Source organism: Alosa pseudoharengus, unplaced genomic scaffold (genome assembly GCF_046254945.1).
Source record: "Alosa pseudoharengus isolate Yale_2024_CS ecotype anadromous, Long Island Sound unplaced genomic scaffold, YU_APseudo_1.1 YU_APseudo_1.1_scf_4, whole genome shotgun sequence".
Taxonomy (NCBI): domain Eukaryota; kingdom Metazoa; phylum Chordata; class Actinopteri; order Clupeiformes; family Clupeidae; genus Alosa; species Alosa pseudoharengus.
In genome coordinates, this window is record NW_027468774.1 from 24,296,952 (window position 1) to 24,308,842 (window position 11,891).

Here is an 11,891-nt window from a genome sequence, read left to right on the forward strand (position 1 = left end):
GGTCTCATCTGCCTCAGTTAATTATTTACACTCTGATGATACTTATTTGATTAATTCCTGGAAGAGTATGACATTCCAAAAAGAGGCTTTCTACAAAACTACATACCGCTACCTTAGAATAATAAGGTTCTATCTGACATTTTTGTCAAAATGGAGTTATTTACATATTTTTATTCTTTGAAAGTTTCTTAAGTTCAGATGAGGTGTTTCTTAAAGTTGTGTACATATTTGGACTTTATATCAAAAAGAACTTGTTCCATTTACCATGTAACTCTATGGAATTCTAAAACTTTGAAGCTCAATATCTCAGAACTACTCAAAACGCAGATAGAACCTTATTATTCTAAGGTAGCGATACATTAACAAACACATAGAGTACATGTAAGGAACATATGAGCTGGAAGAAAAATATTAGTGTTGTTTGATACTGAAACTGCAATTGATTCATACATAATCAAAACAAACACCAAGAACGACAGTAAAAGACAAAACACAATAGAAATATTGCACTTGGAGAGTCAGAGCAACAGTGATGAGATGCCTGCACATGCAAGTGTAAGCTTCTTCACGCCTCCTACACAGATGCTTCTATCTTCATACTAAATGACCCGGTCAAGAATAAACCATACAGAAAAGTCTTTATGCAATAAAGCTGTAAGGATTGTTAAACTCCTATCACAATTTTATGATCAACTTATGATCAGTCTGTGATGCATGCAATAAGTGCCTTAATAATTCTGTATGCTACATCCAGTCTAGTATTTAATGTCACTTAAGTGGAAATGAACTCAAATCTACTCAGATAGAGAATGTATAATTCACATCAGGGATAATCATTTTGGTTCCATGTTCCATTTCAGAGGTTAAACAGGACCATGGTGTTGACCTGTGCAATCGAGATGAGCCCAGAGAGAGACTCCATTATCAACACCCAAGAGACCTTCGTGCCTCGAGCGAGGGCAAGCAAGGGGAAGGCTGCGAGGGAACAGCGCTACATGTTGAAGGATGGCCACTGCAACGTGGTCTTCCAGCAGACCTCGGGCGAGTGGGGTCACTATGTGATGGACATCTACACCACCCTGGTGGAGAGTCGCTGGAGAGTCATGTTCCTGGTGTTCTCCCTCGCCTACATTGTGTCCTGGCTCACCTTCGGGCTACTCTACTGGCTGATTGCTCATGTCCACGGTGACCTGGGGTTGCCCAACGAGGCTCCGTGCATGGCTCACGTGCACAGTTTCACTGGCGCCTTCCTGTTTTCAGTGGAGACCCAGGCTACCATCGGCTACGGCTTCCGAGGCATGCTGGAGAACTGTATGGTGGCCATCGTGGTCGTGACGGTGCAAGATGTCCTGAGCTGCTTCATCGACACGGCCATCATTGGCATGGTCATCGCCAAGATGGCGTGCGCCCGCAAGAGGGCGCGCACAGTGGGCTTCAGCAAGTGTGCCGTGGTCAGCCTGCAGAATGGCGCCCTCTGTCTGCAGTGGCGTGTCGGGGACTTCCGGGGGAACCATATCCTGGAGGGCGAGGTCCAGGGCCAGCTGGTGCGCCACAGGTGGCTGCTCACGGGTGAGGTCAGTCTCTCCCACCAGGATCTCAAGCTCCAGTGCAGGTCCATTGCCTTGGCCATGCCGACGACGGTGGTCCATGAGATTGACCGCGACAGCCCCCTCTATGGCTTGAGTCCCCGAGCCCTCGCCGAGGAGGAGGAGGACTTTGAGCTGGTGGTGTCCTTCACCTACACGGACGACTCGGTGGGCATGCTGCGGCAGACGCGCGCCTCCTACACCCCTGCGGATATCCGCTGGGGCCAGAGCTTCCAGGACATGCTGAGGCTGGGCAAGAAGCACTACCACACCGACTTTGCCCTCTTCCACCAGACCACCTGGGTGCCCGTGCCCATGATGAGCGCACAGGAGCGGGACAGGGCCCGGGGTCTGGCAGACAGCGGGGAATCGGTCGGCCCAGCAGTGTGTCGTAAAGTTAAAATGTCCCAGAGGGAAAGATCTGACCCTGTGATTCTTGAAGAGGCTTGGTTTTAACACACTCACACACATTTACACATTGCATGGATTATCATCTCTAAGGGAAAGATGCAGGTAGTGAAGTAGTGTTCTATGTGACATATATTTCAAAAATATGTAACCCGTCCCACAACCTCTGTGTTGCTGACACCAGACTCTGAAGGCACCACAGGACAGGTAAACAATCTGGAAGGGGGAATGTATGTTACTGTGGAATAATAACTACTGTGCCGTTGTCTGCAGTAACAGGAAGTCTGCAAGCGCAGAACAATGCCAGGATTATTAATTAATGCCATACCACATGTATGGAAGCACCTGCTGACTGACACAGCAATTTTATGTAAAATGGGTGGGAAAATATTGTAAATATACATATGTATGTTTGTTAATAGTTTTGTGTTTTTTGTAGTTAAGTGCAATATTTTAGACCTTAAAACGTCTGTCCTTTAAATCTGACTCCTTTACAGGAATATTTATTAAAATATATTTGTTGACGTTTTCTGATATTTTTCAAATGAGTCATTATTATCTCCAGAGTAAAGTTTGCGAGCATTCAGAACAAGTTATAGCATGTGTATTATGAATTAATATTACAGAGAAATAAATATATATGATTATTCTGCGTTTGACATCATTCATTTTCAGTCGTGCAGCAGGGTGAGCCGACAGACTGATTCTGGCGTTACGCTTTCAACCATGCACAGTAGGATGACCACGCAACTGGGCGGGGACAGACACATGCTCTTTTAAAGTAGCACTCCATTTGTAAATGTATCTTCCCTGGAGCGTGCCGAGGGGGTGATGATGGGCGTTCGTGTGATGTGCACTTGGTGTCTCATAAAATACAGCAACAAGTTCTAAAGCTAAATGTGGATACATATACAGACCTGGGATGTTTCAGAGTGGAATCACGGAGATGTGTCATCCTGTGCACTCAACAGGTAAGCGCAAAACATCAACATCGCGGTGATGTAGGCTACCAGTTGCTCAAAACGGGAAAGCGGCAAAAGAATAACGGAACCGAAACTGTTGAAATTGTCTTATAACGAAGGCCACAAGGGGTAATTTTCAATTCCATTTCATAGGAATGATAGGTTTAAAGTTGATTTGGTAATGAATTACAGTTTCCACTTTGCAAAAAGGATTTGATTGTTTTTATAGACTGTCTTATTTATTTGAATTGTATTTATTGTAATATAGGATAAAATTCATAGATTCAAGATTCAATAGCCTACTTCATTATTTAGGCTCAATAAGTTTTAGGGACTGATTCACTCGCTAATATTTAACAGTCGTGTCTAGCTTTTGTCCTGTCTTATTTTTATTTCATAACAATGCATCTCTTTCCTTTTTTCAATCAAAATAGTTTTAGCTGTACTCTCGCATGGCATTTTTAAGAATCTTCATTCATGACATGAGGACACATGCACAGCAGAGTTCTGCAATCTAAACTGACCCATGCTGCTTTCATCCTGGTCTTTGGCAGGTCATTTTCAAATGGACAGCTATGCATATTGGACAGAATTCTATTGATCTCCCTAGTACAAAAAATAGAGCGCCTTTATGTAACAAGTTTCCATCTTGCTCTACAGTGTGGCCTAATTGCACTAAAGAAAAACAAACAAACTTGGGATGTGCGCTGGACCCTGTGTTAGCATCCTGTTGAGCTTGTAGAGGATAACACATGTTAAAGTTGAGGGTTGCTTGAAGCTTGTTGCCTTTCATTACAGTGAATGACTGAGTTGTTGCCTCTGGTATCAGCCTTGTACTCAGTATTATAAACTGTTGGTACAGGCACACCATTTTTTGTTATTCTTTATGAGAGATGAGCAGTTGTGCTTTTTGGTCATTAGCCTTTCTTTATAAATCAGTAATCTCGATCAAGTTGTAAGTGTGACCAAGAATGGTTTCTAATTACACTTTCAAAGAGTGGCCTGGAGTAACTGTATCTGGCCGTGAGTGGATCCTAGTGGGCAGGGATGACGCCGGGGCAGGCTTGTCCCTTTAGACAGAGCTGCGAGTCAACAAGCTCCTGGTCGTCCCCGAGGAGCCGCAGTCACATGTTTAATTAGGGCTGCTCCACAAGTGCATGTGTTCCTGAGCAGCAAGCGCTCTAAAATCAGGCACGATTACATCAGTGGATCAATCAGACACTGTGATTAAAAAATGTCAAGTGAACTTTTTATATGTCACGAGCTGTTTTATTTTTACCTTAGTTGTGACAAAAAATTGTTATCACGTTGCTTTTTCCCCCATCCACCCTCTCCTGATAATTGTAACATTATAACACCTGAGCCTGACTTGATGTGCACAGCAACTTGTGATCTCTTGACAGGTTTTAAGGGGTGAGAATGCTTTGTATGCTTAATTAGAATCAGGGGAAATGTGAGCTGAAAATTAGCGCAGTGATTCTACCATATGATCCTCTCATTGCTATAGGACCATTAAACAAGAAATTATTTTGTCAGGACAAGGGGCCAGCAAAAATAAATGTCCCTGTGCTGAAACCTGCCATAATGTTCCAATCCAGATTATAGATCTCTCAAACATTTCCTTATGCTGGGTGGCTGTGCATTACTGCATGGGTATACATTGAAGTATATTGTGGCTTGGAGCATTGTGTGCCCTCTGGTGCGCTATTATGGCCCTGGAGTCTGAGTCGATTGTTTTGTAATTATGCTACTGCTATGTGATGTAAGCATATCTGTATATCAGGGCTGGATGACCTATCGCTTTTGTGTAGCTGCAGGGATAGGATGATGTGATTGAACTGGTTGCACGTTAGTATATTTGTCCTGAGTGAAATGATGACCATCTGCCTTCCACTCTCTTGGACCACTCTCTTGGACATTAAAACACAGCCAGCCGATTGTTCTGTAGAAACATCCTGTGGGTGTTCTGGAAGTTTCTGTGTGTCAGTAAACTTGCATCTTGTAGGTTCGACTTATTCTAAGCATCAGCCTCCTCAGCTGCCTGGCCTGCCTTCGTCACCGTTTCCAATTGGATTGTTTTGACCAAACCCAATCTGTAATGTGACCCTTGGTTGTCAATCAACAGCAAAATGAAGGCGACCTTGCAGCAACGGGAATCACTAACTGTTTGAAAGGTTATGTGAGTGCGTCAACTAATAGATGGAATAAAAGTTGCATCATTAATATGTCAGGACGTCCAAGAATCATGTGTCTTTTATTCATCTGAAATATACTATCGCATGTCGTCGAACCTTAACTGAAGGATGCATTATTAAAGTGGCTGGATACGATATGCCCAAAGCCACTGATCATTTCCTCTCGTTTCTTCCAATTAGTGTAACATGCAGTTTCTCTCTGTCTGTAATTTCCACAGGGCACTCCGCCGATGAGGTCTGAGGCACTCATGAGAGAGACCTGATCAACCCTCGCTGCCTCCTCCTCCTCCTCCTGCGCCGCCACCACTGCTGGTGCCGCTGCATATCCCCTTGGGGGGAACCAGCCGGATCCCTGGACGCCGGATCCCCGTACCTCTCCTCCGCTCCCGCCTCTTTTTTCCTGCGTGTGTTGGTCCCCGGCTAGCGTTCGAAACTGTTTCTCCAACGCTTCGTCCAAAAACTCAGACTGTTTTCCAAAGCAGACGGGGGCCAGCCGGCGCAGCAGGCGGACGAGGCCATGGGGAGCGTGCGCGCCCACCGCTACAGCATCGTCTCCTCGGAGGAGGACGGCATGAAGCTGGCCACCATCGCCGTGCCCAATGGCTACGGCAATGGCAACGCCGGCGGTGGTGGTGGCGGCAGCTGTAAGGTGCACACGCAGCACCAGACCCAGAGCCGCTTCGTCAACAAGGACGGCCACTGCAACGTGCACTTCATCAACATGAGCGAGAAGGGCCAGCGCTACCTGGCCGACATCTTCACCACCTGTGTGGACATCCGCTGGCGCTGGATGTTGGTCATCTTCTGCCTGTCCTTCGTCCTCTCCTGGCTCTTCTTCGGCCTGGTCTTTTGGCTGGTGGCGCTGTCGAACGGCGACCTGGAGCGGAGCGAGCAGCTGTGCGTGTCCAACGTGGACAGCTTCACGGCGGCTTTCCTCTTCTCCGTGGAGACGCAGACCACCATCGGCTACGGCTACCGGTACGTGACGGAGGACTGCCCCGTTGCCATCTTCGTGGTGGTCTTCCAGAGCATCGTGGGCTGCATCATAGACGCCTTCATCATCGGCGCGGTCATGGCCAAGATGGCCAAGCCCAAGAAGCGCAATGAGACGCTGGTCTTCAGCCACTACGCCACCATCGCCATGAGGGACAACAAGCTGTGTCTGATGTGGCGCGTGGGCAACCTGCGCAAGAGCCACCTGGTAGAGGCGCACGTCCGTGCCCAGCTCCTTAAGTCACGCACAACAGCCGAGGGCGAATTCATCCCCCTGGACCAGATGGACATCGACGTGGGCTTTGACACCGGCATCGACCGCATCTTCCTCGTGTCACCCATCACCATTGTGCACGAGATCGACGAGGACAGCCCCTTCTATGAGATGAGCCGGCAGGAGCTGGAGACATCCGAGTTCGAGATCGTGGTCATCTTGGAGGGCATGGTGGAGGCCACGGCCATGACCACCCAGTGCCGCAGCTCCTACGTGGCCAGCGAGGTCCTGTGGGGCCACCGCTTCGAGCCCGTCCTCTTTGAGGAGAAGAACAACTACAAGGTGGACTACTCGCGCTTCGAGAAGACCTACGAAGTGCCCTCCACGCCCGCCTGCAGTGCCAAGGACCTGGCTGAGAAGAAGTATGTACGGTCGAGCTCCAATTCGTTCTGCTACGAAAATGAGGTGGCCTTAATGGATAAGGAGGAGGAGGTGGAGGAGGAGGACGACGACGATGATGCAGAAGCAGAGAACGTCCGATGCGAGAACATAGAACTGGAGGGCACAAACATGGACGCTGGCTCAGACACACTGTCCGATCAGGACACAGTGCCTTTAGAAGCAAGGCCACTGAGACGAGAGTCTGAGATATGACACCCTGAGTTACACTGACAACAAAAACGACACGAAAAACAATAAATGTACATAAACAGTTACTATGAGTGAATCTTGCCGGTGAAAGGTGCAACCGCAGCAGTGGACAGGACTGACGTGTCAGTGTCGTTCTCTGACACGACATTCAGGAACCCGTCTATGCAGGACAGAGGCCAGGAGATCCATGGGATTGCATTATTGATTCCCTGCGGTTCTCATGCATGGGGCTCACCACAATATTGTGAGACAGTATGATTTGCTCTCCTCATGTTCCTCCGTGAAACACAAATGTCTCTCTTATGTTGTTGTTGTTGTTGTTTAGATGCATTCAGGGTACGGTGCTGTCGCAAACGCTTCGCCATCCTGCAGGGTGAAAGATGGGTTGGATAGCATGCAATCTGAATGTGGTTCTGCATGTTTCTGAATACCTGCACGTTCTTTAAAGGCTGCTCGGACATATTTTTTTTACTGTTTGAGGACAAATATATTCTCCATTGGAGCTGGTCGGAAATAAGGGATTGTGTGTGTGAGTGTGGAAGGTGTTTTACCTATTATCATTTTGAGAACATAACCACAAACTTAGGTACAGCGTCCTTTGACAGATGTTTTGTTGCACTGGTGGTCGAGATAGGACAGATGTCTGAGTGATGGTCCTTTCAGTTTGAAATGTATCTTTTTCTCCACACACTGAATGAGCTGTCGCTTGGTTAGGTTTATGTTCACAATACTTAGACCCCCTGATGCAATGCAGTGATTGCCAAAGCAAATTTTATATTATTACCAGTAAGAATACAGAAGGAGATGCATAACATTTAAAATGCGTAGAACTACCCTAAAGGCCCATACCAAGAGGTATTCAATTTTCTTAAAAATATTGTGAGCTTTGCTATTTGTGACCTGTTAATGAGCTGGTCTCTTAACACACTTCTTAATTTGGACCTTTTCCTTCCCATGTGTGTGTGTATGTGTGTGAGAGCGAGGGAAACAGAGAGAAAGAGAAAGATAGAGTGCATGTGTGCATGCATGCACCCTGTAGTTTGGTTCCTCAAAGTCGTCTTGGCATGTTTACGTGTGCCGCTTTATTTGTTCCTGCTCACATGAACTGTGCATTATGCTACTCAATCTTCATCTTGTCTAAGTATAGCATCTTTTTTTGAAACGTGAGCCTTCAGGCTAGTCTTCATTGCTCTTAAAAACAGCCAGCAGTGGGAGGCTATGTTTTGGCATCTGCTGAGAGAGAGAGAGAGAGAGAGAGAGAGAGAGAGAGAGAGAGAGAGTGCGCAAGAGATGTTATCTATACGGGCATTAAAACCTTACTTTCCCAGTGGGGTGGATATTTAAGGCTGGCCAGTCACAGCAAGCAACTCATGCTAGCATGCTAGACTTGTCTGACGTGCAATACAGTCTTGGGGCAGTCAGTCTCTGAGCAGAGCTTCCTGTGCAATCAAACACCCCGAGTTGGGCAACTGATCGAGCAAATGAATGTTCCTAATCAAGTGCTGCTAAGTTACATATTGCAAGTTAAGGAAAACAAGGAGGCAGGAGCCAAAATGTATTCTTTGTCTATTTTAGCAATCAAATTAAACTCACATGAGAGAAAAAGAGAACTATTTTCAGCATTTTAACAATGGTGCACTTTCTTATAGAAATATTTTGTCCCATCAAGGAGTAGACCACATTAGAAATTATTTTCTTATCGAGCCAAATGTAAATAGTGAGGATAACCTTTCCTATTACCTCTCATGTAGTTTATAGTTAAACTGTCAGAGGGCCTGACCTGTCTAGCTACAGGCTGAAAGGACACCAATCACTCGTAGTCTAGAATATCTATGTCGGAAGAGTACAGTGACAATGCAGTATTTTCTCCACACTGAGAACCTGTTTCAGTTGTAGAGCTGGGTCTGTCTCTGTTGATGGTCTTGTGACGAGGAAACACTCTCAAGGTGTCTCTCATCTGAATGGGCCTGTGACTCCTATAGCCCCCTTATTTCCTTTCATGTCTCTGTGACAGTAGGAGACTTGAACAGACAGTAGGCTTAAAAAGCCAAAAGCATTAGAACACCAAGACGGTATGTGTGTGTGTGTGTGTGTGTGTGTGGGGGGGGGGGGGGGGGGGGGTGACTGTGTATGTGTTTGTGTATCTATGAGAGAATGAGAGAGAGAGAGAGAGAAAGAGTGAGAGACAGAGCAGGGTTTAGATGATGTTTTGTATTGCTTGAGTGGTGACTGAGGATGCCAGACGTTTCTGTCATTATTGGTAACTAAATAACTAAATAAATAAATACATTAATTAAAAGGCCTGAGCAACTGCTGTCTCTTTCCCTGTAAAATGTCCATTTGGGTTTGGCTTATTTTCATTTGTCTTATTTTTCTTTCTTTTTTAAATCAGTCTTCCTGTTTTCCTGCACAAGCCAGTGGTTGTACAGTTTTTATATTGTGCTACATAACAAGAGTAGTTAAAGGAAAATTCTGGTTTTTAGCACTTTAAGGCCCTTTTCTGGTTTGTTTTGGATGAACTAGAGTGGTGGTCACCGAAATTTTGACGATTGGTCCTGTCTCGACTTTTCTGACTCGTTTTGAATCGCCTTTGACTGCTCAGGGTGGCTGCCAACAGGCATACTGTAGGCTACTCAAACATGTCCTAAAACAACCCTTAATGTTCGTTTTCAAAACTGTGCAACTCACGAGTGGTTCGTGGAGTTCGTTGACTATTAAAAGCAAATATATCGGCGCAGTATATGATTTCCAGCCGTCTTATTTGCTAGGCCTATTCTGGAACTATTTATTCAGACACCTCACAACCGTGTATAAACTTCCGCTCAATATTTGAACCTGAAGCATAGACGGTGGCGCAGTAATATCAACGTGCAATGAGTCTTCCAACAGAAATCAATGGGATTTTACAAAATGCCAAATAAAACACGACAAAAACTGTATTTCGCTACGCTACTTGTTTTGGAACATCAACGAACACCACTAACCACTCGGTGAGTTGCACAGTTTTGAAAACGAACGTTAAGGGTTGTTTTAGGACATGTTTGAGTAGCCTACTACAGTATGCCTGTTGGCAGCTACCCTGAGCAGTCAAAGGCGATTCAAAACAAGTCAGAAAGGTCGAGACAGGACCAACCGTCAAAATTTCGGAGTCCACCACTCGAGTTCAACCAAAACAAACCAGAAAAGGGACTCAAAGTGCTAAATACCGGAATTTTCCTTTAATATATTGCTGTTGATGTTCAAAACATAATGTATAATTTTCTTTTGTTTTCCAATAAAACAGATATAAAAAAGATAGGATCTCATTATTTACTCATGATTTAACAAAACAAAAACTTTAGTCATATACAGTATGTGTACATTTACAACCATGTTCTCCAGATTTTTAAAATGCAAATGCTTTGCTTTTGTCCAATTTTGGTGAATTTCAGCATTCTCAGTGAACTGAACACTTTGGAGAAAGCTCTGAGGTGTGACATTAATGTGTATTGATATTTAACCAAATTATGTTAAATATAAATTAGGAAAATAGTTTAGATGTAAAATTCATAATAGAATTTCTGAATTCTACTAAAACTTTCAAATGTCTCTCCTTGACCTCAGTGTGGGGTCGAAAAAATCTATGGGGTGTCATGGCATGTAACAAGCCCTAACCAGCCAGTTTGAGATGAATAGACAAAGTTTAAAAATAAAACCACATACAATGGGCCTATTCCTCAGGCTAGCCAGACTTGATCTTATTCAGGAGTTGTAAAAGCTCATGGGTCACTTGATTCTTTCAAAAATACTCTTAATAAAAGCCGCTTTTGCTTTGACCGTATTTTGTCCTCTGGACCCTGGGCGGAGAAGGCTTATGTAACCCTTGTGATTTCACCAAATATAGACTGTGCTTTGATTATTATTACGGCTAACAAAGGCACTGGGACGACATGGAGGAGAGGTGGCGGTACAGTGGTAATGGTGCAAGCTCAGTGAGTGTGTGTGTGTGCGTGTGCCTGTGTGTGTGTGTGTGTGTGTGTGCGCGCACGCTCGAGATCTGTGTCTGTGGATGCAGTAAATAGTTAGGAAAAAAGGGCAACATGGTTCGCTTTAAAGCGGTTCCCAAACAGACCCAGTGCAAACAGAAGTTGGAGTATTGATCAGTGTGGAGTGTGGAGCTCTGATGAGCGGATGCGATTGTGTTCTACTTATAGCCTGCATACGGCCTGAGGGCTTTTTCCACATTATCCAATGAAATGTCCTCTAATGCTGGGATTTAGCTTCCTAGAATTCAATCTGTTTTAGTGTTCAGCAGTGTTTAAAAAGTGCATAAATGAAGTTAAATATTTACCTTGGATGAAAATGGTATGAAAAAAGCAAAAAAGGTTTTTGAAAAGAAACAGATTTTTCTACTTCCCCTTATAAGCACCTTAAATACTCCTCTGTGTTGTAATGAGGCAAGTAGCCTATAACTGGAAGTTCAAAAGAAATATCTGGATGATGTGTGTGTGTGTGTGTGTGTGTGTGTGTGAGAGAGAGAGAGAGAGAGAGAGAGAGAATCAGAGTCTGCTGATGTGTTTGGTTAGTGTCTGTGTGCACTGTCAGATAGATTTGGTGTGTTTGGAGTGCGTCCAGGTCAATTTTTCCTGCTTGCGTTTCTGTGACGACTTCAGCTAGTTGGTGGATCCAGCAGAGCGAATTGGGTGATAACTACCGCGCAATAGACATGCCCTGTTTGCACAGCTACCATGTAAGCAAGCAAGCTCTCGTCACTTGCACTGGTACCCGTCACTTTAACACATTCCGCTAATTATGCTGAAGGGTGACATAACGGTGACCACTTGGGTTTGCCTGGTTGCCTCCCTGTGGAGCAGGAAGCTGAGAGCATGTGGCCAGGCCTGGT

At 45.1% G+C, this 11,891-nt stretch overlaps 2 protein-coding genes across 2 annotated transcripts; both read left to right on the top strand.

The window, feature by feature from the left end:
• The first annotated feature begins 875 nt into the window (after window positions 1–875).
• On the top strand, window positions 876–2,042 carry LOC143102852 (inward rectifier potassium channel 16-like). The gene has a single exon (XM_076266667.1). The coding sequence runs from the start codon at window positions 876–878 to the stop codon at window positions 2,040–2,042; it is 1,167 nt and encodes a 388-aa protein (XP_076122782.1).
• Window positions 2,043–5,668: 3,626 nt separating this feature from the next.
• kcnj2b (potassium inwardly rectifying channel subfamily J member 2b) lies at window positions 5,669–7,201 on the top strand. The gene has a single exon (XM_076266860.1). The coding sequence runs from the start codon at window positions 5,669–5,671 to the stop codon at window positions 7,010–7,012; it is 1,344 nt and encodes a 447-aa protein (XP_076122975.1). The 3' UTR covers window positions 7,013–7,201.
• Window positions 7,202–11,891: the final 4,690 nt, after the last annotated feature.